The sequence below is a fragment of the Amphibalanus amphitrite genome, unplaced genomic scaffold, assembly GCF_019059575.1.
Source record: "Amphibalanus amphitrite isolate SeventyFive unplaced genomic scaffold, NRLGWU_Aamphi_draft 000400F_arrow, whole genome shotgun sequence".
In the NCBI taxonomy this organism is placed as follows: Eukaryota; Metazoa; Arthropoda; class Thecostraca; order Balanomorpha; family Balanidae; genus Amphibalanus; species Amphibalanus amphitrite.
The window spans coordinates 330,999-357,237 of NW_024881894.1; the positions used below are offsets into that span (position 1 = coordinate 330,999).

Genomic DNA, 26,239 nt, shown 5'->3' on the forward strand with positions numbered 1-26,239 from the left:
TATGCTCGAATATCACACTTCATCGCATCGTCTCAAATGAAGATAAAGTGAGCGTTAAAATGTAAGTATCTTTATCCCCGGAGCCTCGGAAGCAGCCTGTGGCGGCAGCGGCCCGACGAACCTGTCATTGTGGCAGAGCGTGGTCTCGCCCTGGATCGGCGTCCCGTTCACCAGCACGCGACAGTCGGTGTTGCACGGCTTGATGTTGACCTTGTTGGCCTTCTCATCCAGAGCGATGATGGCGTGCTTCTCCTGCATACTGTAAACAAAATAAACAGCGTGACAAAACTTTAACATTTACATATAAGACTCTGAAACATTAGACTGTTTGCATCGCATTATTTAAAATGCGGCGTACGAAATTATTGCTTTACGAGCAATATTTCATCAAATCATCTAACTGATTCATCAAGTTCGCCGCATGGATAATATCGATTGAAGAAATGAAGCTGCGCTGTGTTGTCCTGACGTGCTGTAATGCGTGGTGCGTGCCGAGTGTGTTGTACTGTCGGGTAGGTAAGTACGTTGAATCGGTGTGTGAATCCTGCTTGATGCTATAAAGTTCCATATCCTGCTGCATTCCGTTGATGCATTGGGCTGTTTTTTATTTCATTTGTCCCATGTCCACTCCGCCAATATATGGAGCTGTGTTTTCCACTTGTCCGGCCCGGTGGGTGTATTGGCCATGGAGCCGTGTTGTTCAGTTGTCCGGCCCGGTGGGTGTATTGGCCATTGAGCCGTGTTTTTCAGTTGTCCGGCCCGGTCACTGTTTGCTAGTGACGCCAGTTGTGGCGGCGTTGGCGGGCCCGGTGCAGCCAATCAATGTCGGCGGCTCCCTCACCACCACTATGAATGCTGGGCCACTGTATACAGGGCCAGCGGCGAACGGCGGGGGGGGGAGGGGGCACGGCCGACCGCACAGGGGCACGGTCATGAACGCGACCTCGGCGGTGCCGCTTCCAGATCTCAGGAACGGCTGGGCCGATTGCGTTCAAATTTGGTACACCGCTAGCGACCGGTTAGAAGGGTGCTTTGCACAAGCCCGTTGGAAGTACCCTCTCGCCCTTCTGCACGTGCAGCCTGCAGGGCTCACTATCTCGCTCGCTCGTTCTTCGCCCAAAAGGCGTTTTACTGGTATAAGATATTACCGGCGTCATATTTAGAGCACGTGCGCGTAATCAAACCGCCGCGCTGTTAACCGTACTCCATGAATGCATCCATTTATGATCCATTGAGCTCCTATCCTACATAACTCATGATCTATGGATAGATGATACCCAGCCCATCAATAAAAATGCAGATACGTGTCAAAAAGGCGGGTCCCTGGAAGTGAAAAGGTCTGATCTGGCAACGCTCAGGCTAATGCAATTAAATTCAACGCAATAACTTGGCAGCTATAAGAAGTTAGGGCCAAATAAGTAAATGACACAAAACTTCCTGGACTCAATTTTGGCGAATTTAGCTTAGCGGCAGTGCGACGTTTGTCTCCAAAACAAGCACTCTTCTTCCACCGCCATGCATCAACGTCAGCACATTCTTTGTTCCGTGTGAAGTGTCAGCCGAGGGCCGGCCCTTTTAATCGCCGCCACCGCCAACGGTTTCTGTTCGACAATCGATGACGGCCGGCCACCTTCGGCCGACCTTCTCCGATATCCAGGTGCTCGCTGACATGTCGGCCGGTCGTTTCGCGCGCGTCGTTGGCCGTTACCAAGGCGACGGCCCACGCGGCGGCGCCAAAAGTGATGAATGTCGGCGCGAGTGTCACCCGATGGCGTGGCTCACTGGCCCGCAGGTGCCGAACACAAATCCTATAGTGACGTCAACATAAATGTTTGGAGAGACGCAGAGCTGGTTCGATCACGGACCTGTGCATTCTTGATAGATGCTTATACTCGGTTAACATCTAAAATCGACTTGTTGAGGAGCATTAAAACCTTCTGCAATTTGTTGAAGGCATTGGCCAGTAAAACAAGAGGATGTTTTTATTGTGCCCAGCGCACACAGACTTATAGCAAAACAGGTCGTGTTGCACTTGGCCACCCTCTTCAGTCGTTACACGTGATTGATCGGAGTAGAAGTGGGCCTGTGGGTAAGTGTGCTGCAATGGAGCAGGATAGTTGTCCGGTAAGCCGCCTCGGCCGTCTCGGTAAGTACACTCACCCGGGTCCGACCATGGTGATGTCGCTCCGGTAAGCCGTCTCAGCCGTCTCGGTAAGTACACTCACCCGGGTCCGACCATGGTGATGTCGCTCTCGCCGCCCTTCCTATTGCCGACCTCGGTCTGCTTCTTCTTCAGGATGTTGACGATGCGGCCGGAGAGCATGGGGTCCATGTTGAGGTTGTAGATGTGCGGCTTGGTCTCCTTCTCGCGGTTGGTTGCCGCGGCGGCGCCGCCCTGGGGACGGAACAGAGATGGAGAGGTCAGAGGTTATTCAGTGGCAGCGGAGACGGACGGCCAGGATGCCAGAGGAGCAGTGGAGCGGCCAGGAGGCCGGAGGACGGCAGTCTGGCTCCCATCAAAGAAATCCTTACGTCTATTGTTCCAATTGTAGTTATGTGATTATATTACTGCCACGACTAAATATATGCATTATTGCCCCGATTTAAGTGCATGCACTTAACACCATATGATAAATGACATGGATGATAACTAATAACTATATCATGATCCCGCACCCTGATGGGGTCTGCCGAGCAACGCGGTCTGATGGGGGGCATTTTGGCCCCCCTAAGATCTCGAGAACCACGCAACATAGCGACAAGCGGCAAACGGCGTTGGATAGCCCCAACGAGGAACTACCTTGTGACCCAATTTCATTGACCTCGGTCTAACCGATGACGTCACAGGTCAGGTCAAATGTCGAAAGGTGGGTCCGTGGTGCCATTCGCAACAAGCACTGCTTAGCGGGGCACCTGGGCCCATAGCCACCCATTCATCCATTCGGACAAAATTTCTATAAAAAAACTATCTCGCTCGCTCGTTCTTCGCCTAAAAGGCGTTTTACTGGTGTAAATAGCTTCGTAACATGTCAGGCACAAATGTCCGAGTCACGAGTGATACGATATCCACAATGCCGTGTCTGGACAAGCTCTGAGCCCGTCCCGGGGCGGGGACGTACCGCCGCCGTGGCCGAGGACTTGTGGGCCGCCTTCAGCTTCTCCTCGTAGGACTTCTTCATGTCCTCGAGCTCCCGGTCGTTCTCCAGCATCTGGGCGCGCATCTCCTCCTCCAGCTCCTTCCGCAGCGCCTCCTTGTCTGAGAAGTAAATCAATCAATCAATCAATCAATCACTCAATCAATCCTTATTGAGCGTCACAAAATACCTACGGTCACTGGCTCTATCACAGTGCAAGCACATATCACCAACACTCAACAAAAAAAAAAACATTTTCAGGAGCTCTGCTGCGCCGATATATCTGTTCATAACTTCATAGGTATGTTAAAGTGGACCGGCGAGAGTGTCTAACCGTCTAATACAGTAATTTTCGGTTTGAGAGCGCGGCCGGCACTCACCGGCCGCCGACATGCCGGCCGTGTTACCCATGTCGATCTTGCCACCCTTCATGCTGGCCTTGAGCCGCTCATTCTCCTCCTTCAGCTCGCGGAGCAGCTTCTCAGTCGGGTCTTCGTTCACCGTCGCCTTGGTCTTGATCTGCTTGGCCCGGTCGGCTGCGAGAAGAAAGGGAGGGGAAGGGCACAGAAAAGGGCAGTCAGATGTCGGTAGGAGCATAGATAGCGGTATGATAATGAAACTGTTGCTGAGCTAACGTCGCAGGTTATGTTATGACCGTTAGTTATGCTTTCCAGTAGAACAAATAATTCCATAAAACGCATAATGCTTTTTTGCCTACTTAGAACACAACGTCAGACACTGCTACGGCTATTTCAAGCGACTTTGCTATGGCGAACTGGGATTTCAAGTTTCCAGATCGCGCTCTCGGCGTCCCTTCTGAGGTGTCCCCGTTGACAAAAGTACGAGGATTTGCGGTGGATCCGTCACACGCGGTAGGGCTGTTCCCGAGTCACCTTGACATTCGTGGTGAATATTTCATGTGGATTGTATGACACATTTCCACCGTCCGTTTCGCGTACCGTACATACATACCGCGAGCTGGGTGCGCTAGTTACAGCCACTCCAGCCTTCTTCTGCACAACTCACTGCCCGGCGATCGATATTAGAGTAATTTCACCACCGATATTTTCATACGATGACGGCGAGGCCTAATACTCGGCTGCCACAATCTGCCATGCATCGTCGCTTTTCGGTTTTAACCGCCGAAAAGCATGCATGTGAGTAATTGCAGTAATTAGTGTGAGCCTGTTTTTCATGTTCACAAAATTGTTGCTAGATTTGAAGCATACGTAATTTCTTATATCATGAGGGTTAATTGAGGCTTGAGCACATTATTTTGGCTTACTTAATATTTATGTTTTTGAAATCGTGTAGGGTCCAAGCATTGCCGGCTTACGGCAAAAAATCTATTTTCGACCGGAGAATGTCGTCATATGTTTAAAAAGCAGAGTGTTGATATGACGAGCAGCGAAAACCACGACTTTAGGACTTGGTGCTATGAATGGATGGCCTAACAAACAGCCGTGAGACTTACCGAAGCGGAGCGTGGACATGGTCTCATCATAGTTGAGGTCGGCCGGTGACAGGGCAGCCACCATCACCGTCTTGGAGTTGCCCATCAGGGCGTTCTGCAGCAGCCGGGTGAGCACGGAGTCCCGGAACGGCACACGCACGTCCTGCGGAGGACGCGACCGGGGTGCGAGGTCAGCAGGGTCAGTCCCTAGAAATCACAACTATCTGCCGCGGTAAACCAGAGCGAAAGAGTAACATTGAACAGGTAAAATAATCCTTATTCATACAATAATGCAATGTGCCAGCGGTAATGTCCATGATCTCTTAGGTTTACTGATAGTCTCTTTGATAGCCATTTGTAACCAGAAGTGATTTACAGATTTATGCTGACAGTTGACAGTTCTATTGCTGGAGTATTGAGGCTAACCGACTCACCTCCTCACCGCTGGACCGCGTGTAAAGACTAAATAGACTAGTTTCCTCACCTTCTCACCGCTGGACTGTTTGGCGAGAGCGAAGATGACGTTTCCGAGTGTGGAGAGCGATTTGTTGATGGCGGCTCCCTCCTTCAGCCTATCTCCGGTGGCGCCGGTGCTGTCTGCCCTCTCGCTGCGACAGCGGACACACAGAACCCGTGGCGACATAATTAATATCACTTCAACCTATTCCTTACACAGCTTAACGTGTTTTATCATTCAGCTGCATTTATTTAATTGGTCCTGAAGGTTTGGTCGTTTGACCACATTTTTAAGCCCAGCCGTTTACGATAACGACAAATTTCCATCGGTTCACAATCAGGACCCGCCCTTCCTGCACAAAGCCTGCCAGCCGGCTGGGCGCTCAGCGGGCTGCCGCTCATGTTTTCACCGACCTGCCGGCCAGGTCGACCAGGTTGACGATGGACGTTTTGGCCGTCTCCTGTCCGGCGGCATTCTTCTGTTTCTGCGTGAAATGGATGCCGACGATAGTGTGCGCGCGCGAGGAGGTGGCGTTCATGTTGGTCGAGGCCACCGTCCGGTTCATCGTGCCCTCGTCCATCTGCGCCTCAATGTCGGCGTACGAGGTCACCATTACCTGCTTCAGACCCTCGGCTGGAAGACGGGGGAGGGTGAAGTCAAAGTTTTAGCACGGTGGGAAGGAAGGACTAGGCCCAATTGGGAAAGCCACCAGACAGATGCTCCCCCTGTTGTAACTGACATAGTAAGTTGGTCCCTAGCTTAGTTAGAATGTGGGTCGCTGAACGTGATGACTTATCAAACACCATGGGATATTTTTTACGTGAATCTGTTTTCACGCTTACCGTAGAATCCTTTCTTGGGGTGTTGTCGGACCTTCAGGCCGGACTTTTTGTTCTTCGCCGGGTTCAGTAGGTCGTGTACCACTTCGCTGTAGATCTCCAGCATGCTGAACTTAACCTCGAACACAATGGGTTGCTTGGCCTTCTCCTTGATACCTTTGAAGATTTCCTCACAAAACTTTGGGACGATTCCTGAGGACACAAACAAATCAAGCCCGAGTGCACAGGAGTCCGTTTACATTCAAAATGGAAGTGAAAAAAAACTACGTTTGCGTGATATTCTCGACGGTGCCCGTTAAAAGACGATAACCTATAGGTACCTAGCGCTTTGTTTCTCCATATTTCGGTGCCGTAATCGAAAAACATTCCCAAAGTTGAGTGCTTTGGAGCTGGGCGCGTTTTCAGCTTAATTTCAAATGCTATCAAAACACTGTAATCTTAATATAGGTATTAAAGGATTCTCTCCGATCTGAACAACAGTTTAGCTCGCCTCGGTAGTGGCAAAGGCCGCGACAAGTGCCTCCGGAGCGCTGACGGTCTGCCACGCGAGTGGCCGAGCCAGGTAGGTACCTTTGTTGGGGCCGTAGCCGATCACGGAGTAGGACTTGCCCGAGCCCGTCTGGCCGTAGGCGAACAGAGTGGCGTTGTAGCCACTCCAGGCGTTCTTGAGAATACCCTGACCCAAGTCGTTGAAGACCATATTCTGACGGAAGAAATGACGAGAGAGCACTCAGAAGTGACTAGAAAAAGTGTAGCAATAGAATCAACCCATCGAGAGGCTTACAACAGTGCGGGGCACTCTGCTTACATGCGTTCCTGATATCCGCCCCCCGCCCCATAAACACACCCATCTCCCATGCAGCTGCACTGACCTGGTCAGCGAACTTGCCGCCATTTTTGTGGCTCTTGTCGGGCTCGAAGTAGCCGTTGTTCTCCTTGCAGCCGTCGAAGCTCCAGTAGGAGTGGTCGAAGGTGAACGACTTGGTCTCGCCGCCGGGCGCCGGGTCGCGGATGAACGTCGTGTTCCCGTTGGTGTCGAGAATCAGCTGGGCGCTGCGGCCCTTCTCGCGACTGTTGTGTGCCTCAGTCAAGGAGCATAGCCGAGCGAGGCAGTACTGGGTGAACGACGAGTACACCACATACAGGCATATCTACTCTAAAGCGCTATTTTGGCGGGAACAAACTAAAGATATTGGTTAATATGACAATTTTCCAGGCTGTCTTAGGACAAAGGTGCAAAATATCCTTTTAGGGAGACGTTTAAATCCTATCTCCAGCCTGAGGCATAGGCTAATATAGGCTAGGCTAATACACTTATATGAATTGCTCAGTTGTAACTGTCCATTTCTAATCAACACTATTTCTCAAATAGTTTCCATTGTACTCCTCTAATAACCCCTCTGGCCGCCGCCCGCCGACCATTCGTTAATGACCTTGCGCTCTCATTACCGGCCGGCGTCGGCCGCTGTGTGCACTGTGCGCGCTCAATGTTGCTGACCGTCGGCGGCCGGACGGCGGCGGCCCGCGGTCGGCCACGCCGGCGGATCCTCCGGTCACGCGATAGGCCGGCGAGCGACACCGTCACCGCGGCAGCGGTCAATATGGCCACCTTGGACCGGCCTGTGACGTCATCAACAGCGGCTGGCACTGTGGCGAGCATGACGTCATGGATGCCCTGAGTCACTATACACGCGGGTGGAAATGTAGAGCATTGCATTGTTGGCCTGGTATCCGGGTTCCTGAGGGCGGGGATTTCTAGGGTCCGTGCCTACAACGACAGATGGTACTTGATGGTGGCATTCATTAAGGGACGATTAAAGGATGAGGGATAGGAGGCACAGGTCTGCAACTTCGACTGAGGTTAGATATTGACCCGAGGAATCGATTGCGACCATTAGGGTAGACCGGGGCAAGTCGCCCCGCCGAGGTAAAACGCCTCACCGATGTTTCTCGGAACTGGCAGAGTTCTGGGGAAACATCATCTCTTCTATAAAACTTGCACTATATGATCATTATATGAGCAGACTGGAAAGAAATTGTGACGACTCTTTCGGGAGATATAGCCAAAAATGTGTTTTCTGAGTGATTTTTATGTTTTGTCATCAGATTATGTATCATGGCGTTCCGTTTTATGGTCCACATCAGGTTAACGACTTATGTATTTTGAACAACTATTGTCTAACGCTTATCATGCCGGGTTGGTTCGTGTTAAATTATGTCTTGCTGGAATGCAAGGCGTTGTTCTCTGACCGAACTACGTGATGGGGTAAAACGCCCCAGTAGGTCGCGGGGCAAAAAGCCCCTGGGGCGTTTTACCTCATGTGTTGTTCGGGCTACCCACTTTCTAATGTTCGGTAGCTGGCGAACAGTAACTTTCTATGCCTTTATGTGTATTTTTCTCAGCAACTGGATGGCAAAGGAAGTATTTTGTTAACATTTGCATTGCAATAATTTATTATTTGGTCTTATGAGGTAGGTGAAAAACCTGCTCATACAATAGTGTCACAGCTGAACACCTGACAGGATGGAATGTGCTAACTTCAGTGCCGTGCCTCCAGAGGTCTAACGGACCTCTCACATAAGATTTAGCCAACTACCATGTTGAATCTTTAATCTTAAGTATGGGGCTACTTGCCCCAGGCCGTGGGGCGTTTTGCCCTGGGGTTGGGGCAAAATGCCCCATTTGCAGTTGCTTCACAAATCTCTTCCTAGCTTGGAGTCCGATCATAAGTGAATGAATTTGAGGGGTGCAATTTAAAGTAAAATGTCCAAAGAACGCATTGAGCACAAATTTGGCCTCCCAGGTGATGTGGGACAAAATTTATGTAGCAAAATAAATTATCTGGGGCGTCTTGCCCCAGGCTACCCTATTTTGGTGATCAGACGAAGCCTTGAGGCACTTTGGACGCGCTCCATCCTTCAAGGGACGATTAAGGGATGAAGGAGGGGAGCTAGGGCAAAATTAATGTCACATTCGTGCTTCCGTCCCCTAATTGACCTGGTTAGGGTTTTTGAAGCGATTCTGAATCCGACGCGGTATTCGCTGCTGTTGCTGACGCTAACTTCACGGCCATCAACAGGACGTGGAACCTGCCAGACCTCAACGGGGCGCGGGATAATGATACCATTGCCTATCGTGCATTTCGAAAACCACTTCCAATAGCTGCATGAAAAGGATATGAATGGTCGAATCCTGACGGCGACCTTGACATTTTCTTCGGTCATGATGGCGTCTTCTGACCAGACTCAGGTGTACCTGCAAACGGCATAGCTCGCATCACTGGGCGAGACTGACCCATCACGCGACCATACACGACCAGCGCGGGAATGTAGATCACTCCGCAGCCAATGTGGGCGCTGTGTACAAATACCGCATTGGAAAAATAGCAGAGATGAAAATATGAAACTGGAAGGTGATGAAAATTGGTTCCAGAGCTAATAAAGTCTGTTAAATTAGCGTGCCCACCAAGCTGTCACCTTTAACCCTATTACTGGTGGGGGGGGGGGGGGGGGAAGGGGCCGAATCGGCCCCCACCTGTAGTTTATTGGTCTGGACGGAAAACCACTTAAGCTAAGGGCTCGAAATTTGGGAACTTTTCTTGCTATTTCTTAACCCTCGTCGGCACAGGGGGGGGGGGGTGATGCAACCCCTCCTAAGGTTTTTCGCGAATAACTCAGGTAGAAAACGACCGATCGCGACGAAACTTTCAGTAACTTCGCATTGATCAATTTTACACATACCAAATTTCATGACCCTGACCCAAATGACCTTTGACCTGTGACCTCTTTTCTGAGACCATGTTTGGCCGGAATCGCGATTCGGCGTATGTCGGCTCGCATTAGCCGCGCGTTTGCAAGATTTTCGTGGTTTCAAACGTTCAAGCATGTGATTTGATGCTGCTCCCATGCATTAGGATGGGTGTCAAGGTCACTTGAAGGTCAGGTCAGGTCATTGACCTTTGTTGACCTCGGTTCACTTTTTCGAGTTTTACATGTTTCTAGCCTAGTTTTTGGAGCTGAATTCGAATTAAGCAACCATTTGAACATTTACGAAGTAGTTTTGGTGCCTTCGTAACATGTTACGAAGCTGTCAGAGGCGGATGGCAGGTACTACGAATACCCGTCACGACCCCTATCGGTTAACCTGACCTGACCTGATCCGACCTGGTCTAAATGCTTTAAGACATCATCTCTGATCAAAACTAACACGATATTCGTGATCAGCACCCCGGAAAACTCCAGCGCAGCCACACTTTACGACTTTCTAACAGGTCCCGATTTTCCCGATTTTCGGGTCATTGACCTGACCTGGAAGGTCACCCGATAACCTAGGACCAAAATAGCCTGTGCCGGCGAGGGTTAGGGCACCGAAGTTGGGAGGTCAAATCGACCTTCCTTTTTTCCTGGACCCGCCTATGATCCATCCCTTGTTCACTTGTGAGCTTACAAATAATGTTGATATGCTTACAGAATGAATAATTACATATTGTAATGCATCAGCATCGTGATCTTCACCCAAATGACTCGCTTCACGAATAGGACCTCCCAATCCCCCATGCCCTGGAACCGCCCCTGATAAAGGCATCAACTTGAAATTTGTCACGGAATTTTCCCAGTTTAGTTTTAAGAAAAGTCAGAAAATTTAAGCATCCTAGCTCCAGCAGTTTTGAAGATATTCCCAAAAAGCCTGAGGGGTGGATGAAAACAACCCCCTGCCACTAATAGGGCTACCCAAAGACATGAAGTATGATGAAGGAAACATTCTTGCTTTACACAGAAGCCAGATAATTAGGCATCTTAAATCCAGACACATTACAGTGAGACAACTGCCAACTGCACTGAAGCAGATCGTGGTCTGAGTGATTGTTCCACCACCCTCTAACTATAAGGGGCGCTCGGTTGTCCGCTGGGCCCCCGGTGGCCGCAGCGGAGCACAGACACCAACCACGTACAGATGACTGCTCGGCTGATCTCGCCAAACGTGCCGATCTGGATTTGTCCGGACATGGCATGCTTTTATAGCTCAACAAAGTACTAGAAACTTGGCTCTGCTTACTTCTCTAACTACGTGATATCGTTACGTAAGTTACGGATTATATCTTTCCTGAACGTCAGTTTATCAGTTCCCTTCGGTTCTTTGCTCATATGCATTGCATTTTCTTCAAAACGGTGAACACATACTGTATTTTGGTTGAGCTAAAACGTCGATTTTAAGTAAACGTTGCACAATTTCACGGAACTAATTTCAAGTCAGTTACAATTTCAAATATACGTAAGTTTTATAGCGAAGTTTTCAACTCTGAGAGCCACATTATCCAATGCTGCAATTGGTAGCCGTATCCGGACAAGATATAGCCGTGCGAGATATTATTCATAAGCCATAAGGGGCTTATGTACTGTATTACCCCGACTATCGTACCTATAATGCAGTTCTAAAATAGTCTATCTTTCAAAGGAACCGAACTTATTGTGCCCCTATACCCACATTTATCTGCCAATCACTACGAGGAAATTGCACGGCTCGGATGCTGTAAGAAAAATGCACAAACCACACGTTGAACGTCCCACGCCAGACTCCACCAACGAAACGCAAACACACTTGACTGGAGCTGCCACTGACCTTTGGTCGCTGCCCGGCTACCGTGAAACCTGACCTGACTTGACCTGAGCCAGGTCACTCGGGCCGGCGGCTGCACTGGGCCCGACGGCTGACTGAGGCCGCGTCCGGCCGGCGGCGGCGGCGCTCCGGCCGCTGTTTATGCGTATCCATAGAGCCATTGATTCTCGTCCGGACCTCGGGCCACCGGACCGGGACGGGTCGTACAAACACGGGCTGCACACAGACACACAGGCGCGGGTCACTGCAGACCGGCCGGACCGCCGCTGACGGCTCCGGTCGATCGGACAACGAGCCGACGGCGGCCAACGGCGCAGTACCGCACTGGCTGCAACGGAGTCCAGGGAATTCACCACGGCTTAAAAATGTATTTTTCCACACAAACACTAAAACTGAATAGCTTTTTACATTTGCTTTCTTTTTTGACACTGTTTGTAGGCAACAAACCCCATTAGATAGGTTTTTGAGAATGTCTACCAACATGCCTACCTTACTGTTTTGCAGTGAATACCTAACTGTGATGTAGTGCAAAGGATATGACTCCATTCCGCTGTCCGCATGAATGCTGACGCAAAATACAACGGAAACAAAACAGCGTAGGTACTAAGATTAGATGCAGCTATATTTCTAGGTAAACGAAGCATCTCACATCATGCAATGCGGTGCAGCATAGCTACAGGCGCCCACCACTAGCGCCATCTACCGTCGGATCTAGAAGATATTGTACGGCGGCACAGCCTATGTTCAGGCGCAATATTCTAGTGACATCTAGCGGCCGTTCAGCAAAACACTATGTAATGCGGCGCAGCATAACCTCAGGCGCTCTCTACTAGCGTCATCTATTATCGGCGTCAGAAGATATTGCACGGCGGCACAGCCAAGGCTTAGGCGCACTACACCAGTCATCTAGCGGCCGTGTAGCACATCACGTATTGCGGCGCAGCATAACTTCAGGCGTCCACTACTAGCGTCATCCGTTATCGGATTTAGAGGATATTGTACAGCGGCACAGCCTATATTCAGGCGTCCTTGCATTAACCCTATTCCTGGCGGGCTCCGCCGGGACAAGAAACTGGCGGGGGGGGGGGCCGATTCGGCCCCCCCTGAGATCTCGAGAACGAAGCAAGATAGCGACAAGCGGTAAACGGCATCGGATACGCACGGCCAAGATCTACAATTTTTACTAAGGTCATTTTCAGGTCAGTTCAAAGATGACGTCACAGGGGTCGAAAAAGTCAAAATGGCGGCACTAGATATGGAGAGCGTTTTTCTCAAATAACTTTCGAATTAGTCAAGATAGGAACAAACTAAGGGCATCATCGTGATCCTCTCGTCAATCCGCATCGAATGATATATATGTTGACCTCGAAAGGTCAAGGTCAAAGGTTGACCTCAGGTCACGTGACCTCGAGGTCATCATGTATATCATTCGATGCGTCTTGACGAGCTGAACACAATGAGACCATCCACGCGTCTGTATCTTGTTCCTGTACGGAGTTATTGGCCAAAAACCTTTGGTGACCTTTGATGACGTCACATGACCTCACAGCTGCCCAACAGCAAAACAGACCTCAAGGTAGTGAAGGTTGATCGTATATGAAGTCATGTATGGTATATGGGGCCATTCCGACCCGTTTTAGTGGTAAAAACAGGGAGTTGATTTTTCCCCCATTGACTTATAATGGGGAGGTCGCGAAATTGACCTGACCTTAGGTCACCGATATCAAAATTCCGAGATATACAAATTGCACATACTGGTACCCTAACTAAACCCTGAAGAGAAGAAATTGATCGGTCAAAAACTCTAGCTCTGGCGTGATTGCAAACTTTTCTGAGGTAGCGTCACCAAACCGCCTCTGGTGACCTGACCTGAGGTCAGATCAACTCAAAATTTTCAGACATGTTGCGTAGAAGCCTTTTAGGAAAAGTCAGAAAATTTGAGCTTCCTAGCTCAACGCGTTTGGGAGATATAACCAAAAAACCTCAGGGGGGGGCTCCTGAGGCCCCCCCCCGCCAGGAATAGGGTTAAGCCATGTAGCGGCCAAATAACAACAGCATGTACAGCGGTGCGGCATATGTAGGTATAGCTTCACATAATTTTACAGCCCTACTGACTTTTGCAATTGATTATAACCTATACGTGTTTACTGTGCAGTAACGCTTTCACATTTCACATTTGATTGGAAACTTCTCTACGCATTATTTCCAGTAAAATTGAGAGGACTGCGTATTTTGCATTTCCCAAGAAGCATTTTGTTACCCTGTACGCATCGCAAACCAAACGGAAGCAACAGCCTTCTGTCTGTGGGGCCCCTCGAAAAACGTTGCCGTTGCAAAGCGCTGGCTCGGTCAGTTCGGGCACTGTCTGATCATTTGCCCAGGAATGTGATGTTTCACTTATGTACAGTGCACTGCAGAAATACTGACGCCAAGCTAATGTGCAAAAAAAAAAAAAACGATCATCCGAAAATAATATATTGCGGCAATTTAATCCAACAAGGCATTACAAAAAGAGCAGACAGTTATACACATTTCTGACATGCAGACGGACACGATCCGTATTACCTGGCCTCACAGCCAGCACAAAACGAGACCCGATCGCAAACCACCAGCTACTGACGCACACACACTCATCAGCAGCCAGCAGGCACACACATACTCGACATAGCAGATCTCCGACGGTGGTCTGAAATTGGCGCAGCACACTACACCGGCCTCCGCAGCTAGTGGTCTGAGGCCCTGCCTGTCAGGGGACGATACCTACACGGCATAAATAAATACACTCAGAATAGGCGCACAATCTCAGTATCGTATGATACTGACGGACACTGAGCAATCAACGCTGCACATTGAGACCAAATGACGCGAGAATCAGGTACTTATATCTGCGAGGAAGCACCACAAGACTGACATGGATTACTTTTATCGGCAGTTTTTTTTTACGCAGTGTTCTGCAGTCAGTAGCGGCAACCAGCTGCCTCCCAATTGTATGCACCTTCAGCATGGTTCAGAGTGTCAAACAAGTATCGCTCGGGCATCTCTACAATTGTCCAACAAGAGTCTTTCCTGGAAGTATCGCTATCGCTCCCTGATTTGAGTGCTCCTGACTCAAAGGGAATAGTTCACTCTCCCGAAATTAGTTTTTGCAATAGATTTATGATTTTTATGCTCAAAATGATCAGAAAATAAAATAAAACCTTTTAATGAAGTAGATGATTTTCTATATTTTAACATAGGAAGAACAGTGTATTCTATATAAAATATTGCTTAACGTGAAAGCTTATTACGCGTTGACCAATCATACCGCGTAGTGCAAACCCATTGGCTGCAAGCAGCATGCTGATTGGCTGACGATGACGTGGCTGCATTCCTCAGCAAGGCACACATTCCTCTGCAAGGTCCTCTTTTCGGAACGAGAAATGGAAGATCTTCGTCTAGGGCGATCGTTGGGCCGTAAAAGCTTCTGATTTGTGCTAGTCTCAGCTCAAGCTACAAAACTATTATTCCAGTTTAAAAGCCATTGTTAAAAGTGAACTATTTCCTTAAAGGGTTGGCCGCCCGGCCGGCCCGCGTAGCGGTGAAAGCGGTACGGGCCCACCAGGCGGCCAACCTTTAAAAACCAAGCGCTTTCAAACCACGTAGCGATAGCGATACTATCGAGTAGCGATAATTTCAAGAGAGGCTCAACACTACGAGGCTACCACAATCACACCGGGCCATATCGAGCACGTGGCCTCCGGTCAGCGGCCGCACCGAGGTCCGATTAGAGCCAGTATAGAGGTCACAGAGCGGCAGCCACGGCAGAGGTCAGATCAGAGCCCGTGTAGAGGTCGCAGAGGTCAGCAGGAGTGCACGTCCACGCACTCGCCGCCCTCCAGATCCAATGTCTCTGGAGTGTCGCTCGGGTCCAGAGCCTCGCCATCGAACCGGAACCTGAAACACACAGCGGCCATCCCGTGACTTTCATACGTCTTGAGTAAGATCTTTCACTGCGCGTTTCTATCGTTGCGAATCACTTCGTTCAACATCATTAAATGGTTCATAACGCGGCAGCTAAAGCAATCGGAAGCACAAGTCAATCAATCCCAACAGCAGATACCGCCGCTAGGCAATAGAAATAGACCGGCAACATCCTGTCGCGCAACAACAAATCTCTCCACAGCAGCAGCGCCCCCTAACCGCCCCCTCCCCCCCCCCCCCACCGCACCCCGTTCTCCGGCCAGCACTCCGCAGTGTACACTGTACAGTGTACACCCACCTGAGTTTGGCCAGCTCGGCGCCCTTCTGCCGGGCGTAGCGCTCCATCAGTACCGACATGGGCTCGGTTCTGCCCAGCCGCACCGTGACGGCGCCGCGCCGCTCGGCGCTCTGCACCTTCAGCTCGATCGAGTTGGGGTCGACCGGCTGCGGGACGGCCGGAGCAGCCGGGGCGGCCCGTGCCGAGCTGACCTCCCAGAACTCTGAGACCGAACGGGACAGATGGGGAGGTATGTTAGAGCTTCGGCGACACAGAGCGGTATACCGTGCTGCATGAGCAAGCGGTGAATCAATTAAAGGGACCCTCCCACCTTCAAAAAAGTTAATGAATTGGCACGAAAGTGATGTCGCTCGGTTCAGAAAGAGCGAAAACGAATATCTACCAAATTTCATCGAAAAATATTCACCGGTTTTCAAGATATTAGACTTTTACTTTTGTTTACTTTTTGGGATCTCCGCTGTTCCTAGCGACTTTATTTGAAAGTGCGGCATTTGTTGCGCGCAAAGCAGCATATACCACCGCGTGCTACCAAACGTTTTAGTAAAAGATTTAAAAATCGTTAGATCTCCGCTGACGTCACAAATTCTAAGGGGGCATACCAATGCACTAGCCCCTTAGAATCCGAAAAATGCAAGTTTGAAATTCCATATCTCCGAATTAAAGCATTTATCGATGTTGTGAGTGCCCAAACCGGTATTTGCAGGCCATGGCCACCAATTTGGCTATCTCAACTCAAAACTAATGTTAAGGTGGGAGTGTCCCTTTAATCCAAACGCAGGTAAAGTTAAAAGCATCGCGATAACCAGCTGGTTGAAGCAGTGAGCTTTGCACTGCACCCATGAGGGTTCTCGATGTCAAAGTGAAAGTGTGCAAGCACTATAAGTAAACTGGTCAAATGCCACATGACATTGCTGTGCAATTGAACAATGCATTGGTGCACGCTGGCCGGCCTGCAGAGCTGAAGGCCCGGCAGCCGCTCGGACGTCCCACTCTGCGTCCCCCCGACACCCGGACGGGCGGCGCGGCGCGCGTCTCACCCACCGATCATGTCGAAAGGTCCGAGTGCCACGTCGTCGGGCGTCTGGTGCGGACTGTAGATGACGTCCCGCTGACCCAGGCACACCCGCTGGGCAGGCAGCGACAGCTCGTCAGCCACGGCGTCAAACAGGCGCTGCAGCCGATCCGACTGACGGACGACGGGGGGGGGGGGGGGGGGGGGAGGTCAGGTCACAGTCAAGGGGTTTGAATGATGGTTTGGCACGACAGAGGGTCCTATAAAATATAAGGAAGTTGCAGAAAATGTGAGAGCGATTACTATGAAACAAATAGGGGAATGGGTAAGTTCACCAACGCAAAGCCCACACCAAGACCCGCTACCGACTCAACCCCAGGACTGCGGCGATACCCACCCCCGGGGCTGTTGCGGCGCCACCCAGCCGCTGCAGTCCCACCCACCCGTTTCATCTGCAGGCGGATGACGAGTTGTCCGGCAAGCACGCGCGCAGTGAACGTGGCTCCCGCCGACTCCGGCTCCGGCTCCGGCGGATCCTCGGCCGGGACCAGCGGCGAGTCGCACACCACCGGCGGCTGGCGGCAGGAAACGGCGTCAGACGGGGAGGGACGGGCCGCAACCAACAGCCGGCGGGATAGTCGGCACCAACAGCCGGTCTCAACAGCGCTCAGAACATGGCACAGAGAGCTCAGCTATTTCCTCCCCTCGTACATCGGTGACGTGTGATATCGATCGATTAGTTACAACTTACACCGTCGGCCAATGGTAGGTACTTGGTAGCTACTAAAGAGCGTTGACCGAGCAGGACGAAATGTTCGGCTCTTCAAAAATAATACTGCGTGCATCGCCGTTTCCTCCAGTTGGTACATCAGAAGGGACAGGTCAAGTGTTAGCCTCACCGTTTCCTCCAGCACCTCGGAGGCAGACATGTCCAGAGTCCTCCCTCGGCGTGTCTTTGGCGGGCTGCGGCGTACCGCGGCGGCAGGAGGCGTCGCCAGCAGATTCGCCAGGAACTCCTCCTCGCTATCGACGGAACAAACGATACGTCAGTCTCTGATGGAGTCCGGCAGATACGTGACATTTGACTAGGTCATTTCAAACATTGACATTCAGAAGTCAGGCATGCAGACTATGCCCTAGCAGCATTGGTGTTTATTTGACAAGGAGACAGTTGGGCGGTATAAGTACACTAACTAGCACTACACTGGCTGATTATCAGCCCACACTCACTCCTCTTCCTGGCCGCCCTCCCCCTCCCGGTCCGGGGAGCTCGTCCGCAGCCGTTTGGGCCGGCCGCCTGTTTTCGCGGCGGCCCGTTTGGTAGCGCCATTGGGCGTCTCCGGGGAGGAAATGCGGGGCGGCGGCTCGGCAGCGAGTCGCTCCTCAGTCTGACGCTGCAACTCTGACGGGCACACACACATACACACATAAGGTCAGGGGTTACATCACACTTACATGGGGGTAATGCGCATTGCGCAGAACTGAGAATGGTGCAGGAATGAACAGTATGGTGAGAGGCGAGAGCCTAGATGGGAACCATAAACAACTGATATGATCGACCAGCAACCAAAAGTTGACACAGTGGTCGCCCTTGTCCTCGGGCGCCGGCCGGCCGCCGTCTCCGGTCACCTGTGTACCGCTGCAGGTTCTCGGCGAAGATGTCGCCCTCCTCGATGTCGCTCTCGTGCAGCGAGACGTTGTTGAGGTCGACCTCGTCAGCCGCCGCCGAGTAGTCGAACTCCTCGGAGCTGTGCGGGGTGTGGCCGCCGGCTGCCCGGTCTGGAGACGGCCCCGTCACCGGAGCGGCGCCGTCACCGAGCGGCGGCCCGTCAGCCGGCGCCGGCGGACCCTCCTCGTCATCACTGAGCACGATGGGCACCTCTGATGCCATCATCTGCCAGAGGGAGATACTGTCAATGAATGACATCACCAATAGTATTTTACCCTGGTTAAATTTTGCTATTATCAAAATGTGATGGACAGAGGTAACAAAATACACCACACATAACACATAATCTAGACCTGTAATGCCCAAGACCTTTGGTAAAGGTTGATACAAAATAACCTATCAGGGAGGTCAGCTGTTTAGTCATTAGATGCTCTTGGAGATCATCTGTGAGTCTGTGATTAGATGCCAATTTTACCTACAGAAAAATTACTGACTGCTGGTACTTTTATTTTTGAGGCTCCAACAAGTTGAACCAAAATAATAAAAAATACTATAGATATGAAGCATTAGTAGGGCTTGCTGGTTAGTTAATAAGGATTGAATACCTTTACTTCACTGGTGATTTTTTACATGTGGCTTGCAAAATTTTTGGGGCAGCTTAGAGCAAAAAATAACTACAGCTGGAGAGTACCTACCAGTCAGCCAATAATCACATTCCAGCTTTACCACCATTAAAATTGCAGGCTGGCAATGCTTCCATTTCATTATGATGACAAATTTCCAAAAAACGTAGCCAGTTATAAGAAAAATAGCTGCTGATATGAAACATGTCAGTAAGGATGCTCATGCTAGCAAAAGTTTTGTGTCACTAGCCATTTTTCATGATTACGTGGCTGGTAAAAAAGGCCACCTTGGAGAGGGCCTAGGGTCTAGAGAGCCTACCCAGGTATGAGCCTGTATTCACCTGTGGTGTGGTTGACACCAATTCAGAAAGGGAAGCGCGAGGATGCGGATGGATTTGTAACGAGGATGGTGATTGGTGAGGATGAATCAGGTGAGAACAATTAAAATTGGAGCCTCTTATCACCTGAAAAGGAATAAACCTGAAAAGAAATATGTCTGAAAAGGAAAAAGCTTTTATAGCTTTGGAACAAGCTCAAGCTTCAGCCTATAAAAGTATAGAGACAAACCCTGCTGAAAATTAGGGCTGGCTGGTACAAAAATCCCACTGATAACGGAGTATGAAATGATCAGATCTCAGAAATTCATTTATAAATAAAAAAACTAACAAAATACAAGCATCCACTAGCCTGCAACCACCAAAAACTGCAGGCAATGATTTTCATGTACCTAATTTACAAAAATGAAATGTGTGAAGATTCAGATATGCCGCATTTGATCAGCTGAAATAAATTTACAAGAGGTAAAAAATCGTAGCTGTTCCATTTGGTAGCAATGACGTAATATGTCTGAATTTGAGCTAAAAAAGCACCAGAAATTGAAGTTATAGGTAAGTTTGTTAATTGTTTGATTAATTTTCCTTGTGAAGGATTCTGTTTAAATGCTAAAATAAGTCCCTCAAAGCAAAGGACACTACAACTGAGGAAAACTGTGTCAAAAATGAGCGTAGCTAATAACATTCTTTATAATAGAGATGAACGCCTTATTGCTTGCCAAAACTTACTTTCTTATTATTATGCTGTCCATATTCCTCAAAAAGAACTGAACTAAAAATATACAACATCAACGATAAAAAAGATATGATGAAAATGGAGCACTTAGCACGTTGCAATATGCACGTTGGATTTTTGTTCGGCGTGCCATGCAAATCATGCTCGCTGATGTTTCTGACAAAAAGGAACAACAGCAAGCAAGTTAGCTTTTTAAAGCATTAAACCAGGTGGTGAAGAAGGTGACGCACGTGACTGGACTGCAACTTGGACTGCACGGCCTGGCAACCTGCATGCGCCTGCTTCATCTGCACTGCACATCAACTCACCGGTGGGGCATACCGAGACCGAGCAGCCTCCTTGTCCCTACCTTCTGCATGCCTCTGCTTCTCTTCCGCATTGCCTGCCATTGCCCGGGTCCTTTTATACGCACCGTGTCTGAGTCATGGCTCGGGGTCGTGTTCGTGGTGGTCGTGGTGGGCGAGGCAGGGGTGGAGCAACTGCAGGTGACGGCCAAAGCATTGCTGGCCCGTCTCAGGGGACTGATGGCACTCAACCCGTGAATGCTGAGGTGGCCCGGAGCGAGGGACCTGGTGCTGCCGAACCTCTTCAAAATGCATGTACACCAGCGGGGGAGGCTCCCAAGGATGCCAGTTCGAGTGTCTGTGGCATGTGTGATAGGGTGGTTGGTGATACTGCTATAGGATGTGACAGATGCAGTGACTGGTTCTGTCCGTCTGAAATGTGCACAGGTCTGCCTGAAAATGCCATCGCTTTGATCTCCTCCCTGCGGGAGGAGAACTCTGTGTTGTTTGTCTGCACTGGGTGTCATGTGAACCCTGGACCAGGCACATGGACTGAGGCACCTGCTCGCAGAAAAAGGGGAGGTGAAAATGAAAGTATTAAACAGCTTTACATGACTGTCAAAGGCCTTACTGCTGAGATGGCCAAACTCACGGCAAAGCTGGAGGGTGCTATCTCTCAGGGTTCACTCAGCTATGCTGGGGTTGTCTCACAGCCCGGGTCTCGGCCTCAGCAGGGTGAGCAGCAGCATGGGGGCTCAGACGGGGAGGGCTCAAGTGCACAGAGGCGCACACAGGACGCGGACATTCATCCAGAGTATAGAACTGTGGTAAGACAAGAAATCAGGGAGTTGCGGGAAAGAGAAAAACATCGGCTTTCACTGGTCATCAGGGGCCTAGAGTCCAACTCCCCAGCTGGGGTGATAGCTGAGTTTGGAGATGTGACATCTACCATGATGGGCACTAGAGTAACTCTATCTGAAGTGGTCAAGATCCCAAATAATGCAGGGCTATGGCGGGCAAAGGTCCTAAATGTAGAGCATAGGGAGCTAGTTCTGGAGAAATCCAAGAATCTCAAGGGGTCTCAATATGACCACATCTTCATCAGAAAGGATCTGACATTCACACAGAGAATGGAGCTAAAACAAAGGCGGGAGGGCCAGGGTCGGAGAGATGCCACAAGGGTGTTCAGGCCTTCTCACAACACCACAGTGCCTTCAGCACCTTCAGCCCCCCCACCTGCTCCGAACCAATCACTTGGAGCTAGTACTGATGTGGCTGCTGACACAGTGGCTGAGGTTTCAACTCCTGCTGCTCCCTCTCAGGCCCTTGATGCCCCAGCTGCAGTGCTTAGTGGTGGTGAGGGTGACTCACACCACAGAGCACCAGCCCCTGCCACTCCCACATCCCCATCAGGGAATGCTCAGGTAAACTGAGTGGCCTGACACCTGTGTCACGACACTTTGTTTTGAAGTGCTGCACAGTAAATGTTAAAGGTTTGAGCACTAAAATGGACTCTGTAATAAACTTTATTGAGAAAAATAATATTATGGTATTGTGTATTACAGAGTCCCATTTAACATCAGCTGTAGCCAGTTCTTTTGTTAAGGTTCCTCATTTCAATTTGATAAGAAGTGATGTCAAAGGCCATGTTCACAAACATGGAGTTTGTGCTTTTGTACATGAAGATATACTAATTGATAAGGTCAGTTATCCAATGTCAAATGCTTTATTATTCCGCCTGGCCAAGTATGATGTTTATTTTCTCGTGGTCTATCGGCCACCTTCGTACTCAGCTGCAGAAAATGATGAACTTGCATGCGTGCTGCAGGAAGTCATTTCTGGAAAGGAAATGATTATACTAGGGGATTTTAACCTTCCTAACATAGAATGGACATCACAGATAATCTCATCGAATCATATGCCTCCTTTGGATTCCATGTTCTTGGATGTTTTTACATCCTGCGGCTTGGTGCAGTGGGTGTCAGTGCCGACATTCCCCAGTTCAGGAAATACTTTGGACCTTCTATTGACAACGGAGAAGGACAGGGTGGGGAGGGTTGACGCTGTTGAACCGCTGCCAGCTTGCGACCACTGCCCAGTGCTCTTTGATTATGTGTTTGAAGGGGATCATGCTGATAGAGCTGCTGTTGGCCAGGAAAATTTTGCTTGGCACAGAGGTAACTATCTCAGACTGAATGCCATGTTTTCTGAGGTTGACTGGAGGTTTGAACTTGCTCATCTAAATGCTTGTAGTTCTTTTGATAAGTTTGCAAGTATCGTCCAAACCAGTATCAAAGAATGCATTCCTCGTAAGAAAGTACAAGCAAAAGACAAGCCACCATGGCGAACAATTCCGCCTCCCAGCTTGATCAGAGTTAAACAAAAGGCGTGGGCAAAATATAAAAGGGCGAGACTGTGCAGTGGGCGCAAGTCTTCAGCAGCAATGGAGGCCTTTTCATCATTTGCTACTATTAATAAGGATTTGAGGTGTTTTGAAGTCAAGTCACGTGCGCAGTATGAGAATGGCCTCATTGACAGGTTCAAGGAAAACCCTAAGCTCCTCCATTCATACATTAGCAGTAAAAAATCTAATCCTTCATCGGTGGGCCCTCTTAGGCTCCCAAGTGGAGAGCTCTGCTCTGACCCATTAGCCATGGCCGAATGTTTAGCCTCGTCCTTTTCATCCGTGTTTTGCAAAGTTGTCCCAACACGTCAAGAGCCACATCAGGTACATGATGAACACATTGACCCTGTAAATGTGTCTGTTGAAGGTGTTGAAGCAAGGCTGTTATCACTTGATTCTAGTACTGCCATGGGGCCTGATGGTATTCACCCTCTGGTGTTGAAAAATTGTGCTAAACAGCTAGCCCGCCCCCTGAGCGTAATCTTCAAGCGCTCCTTGGGCGAGGGTTTGGTTCCCAAGGCATGGAAAAGGTCAGTGGTAATACCCATTTTCAAGAAAGGTCACAGATTTGTCCCCCTTAACTATAGACCTGTGAGTCTTACTCCTATATGCTGTAAAACTCTCGAGCACTTGATTGCTGATCATCTGATGGACTACCTGAGTGAACACAACATATTGTCCCACCACCAGTTTGGTTTTAGACGGGGAAGATCAACGGTTGAGCAATTGCTACTGGTATATGAGGAAATCTACAGATTGGTTGACTCAGGGAAGACAGTGGACCTCATCTTGTTTGACTACAGTAAGGCCTTTGACAAAGTCTGTCATAAAATCCTGCTTGACAAGCTGAAATCTATTGGTATTGATGGGAAACTATTAAAGTGGATCGCCAGTTTCTTGGAAGGACGGGAAATGCAGGTTGCTGTAAAAGGTCAGCTCAGTAGCTACAGACCAGTTGAAAGCGGGGTCCCTCAAGGTTCTGTGCTTGGTCCATTGTTATTTCTTATATATATAAACCATATCGGCTCGAATTTAACTTCTAGTTATAAGATCTTCGCTGATGACTTGAAGCTATATGCATGTGTTAATCCACCTATGTCAGATGCTTGTCCTGGTGCTGCTCAATCCATTCAAACAGATATTTGCACACTGCACCGTACATCCGAGTCTTGGGGGTTGACTTTAAACAGAGACAAATGTGCTGTGTTGCGCTTCACTCGTAATTCTAGAGAGCAGGCTCCTCCAGAGTACTTTTTGGATGGCAGCCCTTTACCGACCCGCAAGGCTCATGGCGACCTAGGCTTGCTGGTAGACGACAGGCTCAAATTTCATGAACATGTATCTTCTGTTTCGCACAAAGCATTTGGACTTTGTCAGAGCTTCTTAAAGTCAACTGTGTGCCGAACACCTGAATTTATGATGTTTTTGCTTACAACACATGTCAGACCGTTGATAGAATATGCGTCATGTTTATGGAACACCGGGTACAAAGAGGATCTCAGGAAACTTGAACGGGTACAGCGCATGTGGACTAGGAATATCAGAGGTCTCGAGGGATTGTCCTATGGAGAGAGGCTGAGTGAACTGAACTTGTACTCAGTGCAAGGTAGGCTCTTGAGAGCTGATCTAATCCAATATTGGAAAATATTCCATGATCTTAGCTGTATTAAGCCTGAGGATATGTTCACTCGGCCTCCTCATAGTGGCACTAGAGGGCATCGCTTCAAAATCCATGTAACACGAGCGGTCTCAGATGTGCGCAAGCGATGTTTTTCACACAGAAGCGTAGCCCTCTGGAACGGACTGCCTGATAATGTAGTAGCCGCAGGAAGCCTGAGCACCTTCAAAACTGCATTGTCTCGAGCGATACATGATGACCTGTACAAGTTTGCTGAGTGAGTTCCAACTCACTCAACTCACCTCAACGACTTGTTAAAAGCATTTATTATCAGGAAATCAGTGATTGTTCTACACAGACATGTTACCAGTGGACACATCAAATCCAGTTAAACCACAGCGACAGACGACGGGCAATGTTTGTTGGTGAACTGGCGTGTCCTCTGATCATGGGTTCCCATCATGTCTACTACCATATCCTTATGGCTGCTAGGCAAGGAGAACCCTACCAGGTGAGAGAACCAGGTGAGAGCACAGGCATTGCTGTATTATACCCAGAACATGAAAAGTAAATGACCTGGACAAAAAGTGTACAAGTTGTTGTTTTAAAGTCATTTTTTCCCAGGAAATTAGTTATGTATGGTCACTTTTCGGATTATTCTCTGGGATAATAATATCTAACTCACAAGTCCATATATTTCGGATGATATTGCTCACCCTTGGTCACTGGACAAAATAAAAACAATTACATGTATGAAAAACCACACACCAAAATTATTCCCTAGACGGGTTAAGGCCTGGCTACACTATGCGTTTTCTGCGTGCGTTTTTGCAGGTTTGCGTGTTTTGCGTAATATCGTTCTAGGAAAAAAGTTATAAACAATGTAATTTTTATTTGGTTATATACAAAAGCTAATATAACTCTTATGTAACTAAAATTTAAGGTGAAAAACATCGCAAAAGCGTAATATCGTTCCTTTTTCTAGAACGATATCACGCAAAACACGCAAACACGCAAAAAACGCACGAAGAAAACGCATAGTGTAGCCAGGCCTTTACATTTTTCAAAAATATATCACTTGCCAAAAAACTGACACGGTCTTTTAGCTTGCATGTTCCTCTACATAACAAGTAGTGCAACCAATCTTCTAAGTTCTACATATACCTATGGATACCTACTACCTATACTTCTACATAGGTATATTCTACATAGGTTCTACATAGGTATATGTAGAACTTAGAAGATTGGTTACACTACTTGTTATGTAGAGGAACATGCAAGCTAAAAGACCGTGTCAGTTTTTTGGCAAGTGATATATTTTTGAAAAATGTAACCCGTCTAGGGAATAATTTTGGTGTGTGGTTTTTCATACATGTAATTGTTTTTATTTTGTCCAGTGACCAAGGGTGAGCAATATCATCCGAAATATATGGACTTGTGAGTTAGATATTATTATCCCAGAGAATAATCCGAAAAGTGACCATACGTGTACAAGTTTTAAAGGGACCCTCCCACCTTTAAAAAAGTTAATGAATTGGCACGAAAGTGATGTCGCTCGGTTCAGAAAGAGCGAAAACGAATATCTACCAAATTTCATCGAAAAATATTCACCGGTTTTCAAGATATTAGACTTTTACTTTTGTTTACTTTTTGGGATCTCCGCTGTTCCTAGCGACTTTATTTGAAAGTGCGGCATTTGTTGCGCGCAAAGCAGCATATACCACCGCGTGCTACCAAACGTTTTAGTAAAAGATTTAAAAATCGTTAGATCTCCGCTGACGTCACAAATTCTAAGGGGGCATA

The 26,239-nt window shown here is 48.9% G+C and overlaps 3 protein-coding genes across 5 annotated transcripts in view; 1 reads left to right on the forward strand and 2 right to left on the reverse strand.

Annotated features, from left to right (window-relative positions):
• Positions 1–11,681, reverse strand: part of LOC122390555 (kinesin-like protein KIF28P) — a 31,198-nt gene extending 19,517 nt beyond the window's left edge. Inside the window, exons 1-12 of one of the 2 annotated variants that reach the window (XM_043383625.1) lie at positions 11,504–11,681; positions 9,064–9,139; positions 6,756–6,959; positions 6,454–6,586; positions 5,887–6,075; positions 5,458–5,677; positions 5,072–5,195; positions 4,609–4,750; positions 3,515–3,670; positions 3,120–3,256; positions 2,226–2,395; positions 122–259 (exon numbers count right to left, since the gene is read on the reverse strand). In XM_043383625.1, the coding sequence (XP_043239560.1) occupies positions 122–259; positions 2,226–2,395; positions 3,120–3,256; positions 3,515–3,670; positions 4,609–4,750; positions 5,072–5,195; positions 5,458–5,677; positions 5,887–6,075; positions 6,454–6,586; positions 6,756–6,959; positions 9,064–9,108 (1,658 nt within the window). In that variant the 5' untranslated portion in view covers positions 9,109–9,139; positions 11,504–11,681. The remainder of the gene's footprint in view (positions 1–121; positions 260–2,225; positions 2,396–3,119; positions 3,257–3,514; positions 3,671–4,608; positions 4,751–5,071; positions 5,196–5,457; positions 5,678–5,886; positions 6,076–6,453; positions 6,587–6,755; positions 6,960–9,063; positions 9,140–11,503) is intronic. The other variant, XM_043383623.1, reaches the window with a different exon arrangement.
• Positions 11,682–13,959: 2,278 nt separating this feature from the next.
• On the reverse strand, positions 13,960–25,137 carry LOC122390557 (uncharacterized protein CG4449-like). The gene is made up of 8 exons (XM_043383631.1): positions 25,122–25,137; positions 18,400–18,664; positions 18,001–18,172; positions 17,670–17,793; positions 17,214–17,345; positions 16,800–16,944; positions 15,759–15,960; positions 13,960–15,433 (listed from the first exon to the last, which is right to left on the reverse strand). The coding sequence occupies exons 2-8, from the start codon at positions 18,662–18,664 to the stop codon at positions 15,340–15,342; spliced, it is 1,134 nt and encodes a 377-aa protein (XP_043239566.1). The 5' UTR covers positions 25,122–25,137; the 3' UTR covers positions 13,960–15,339.
• The window catches only part of LOC122390556 (SRSF protein kinase 3-like), a 46,326-nt gene continuing 40,196 nt past the window's right edge, over positions 20,110–26,239 (forward strand). Inside the window, exon 1 of one of the 2 annotated variants that reach the window (XM_043383628.1) lies at positions 20,110–20,440. The gene's annotated coding sequence lies outside the window, so the exon portion shown is untranslated. Of the gene's footprint in view, positions 20,441–22,082; positions 22,117–26,239 lie in introns of those variants that run through there. The other variant, XM_043383630.1, reaches the window with a different exon arrangement.

What these genes read in the sequence shown, in the direction of transcription:
- LOC122390557 (XM_043383631.1), bottom strand. Translation starts at nt 18,664, where the DNA reads ATGATGGCATCAGAGGTGCCCATCGTGCTCAGTGATGACGAGGAGGGT. An exon ending in GAACCTGCAGCGGTACACAG is followed by an intron (nt 18,173 to 18,399) that starts GTGACCGGAGAC and finishes TGTGCCCGTCAG; the next exon opens with AGTTGCAGCGTCAGACTGAG. An exon ending in TCCGCCTGCAGATGAAACGG is followed by an intron (nt 16,945 to 17,213) that starts GTGGGTGGGACT and finishes GTCGTCCGTCAG; the next exon opens with TCGGATCGGCTGCAGCGCCT.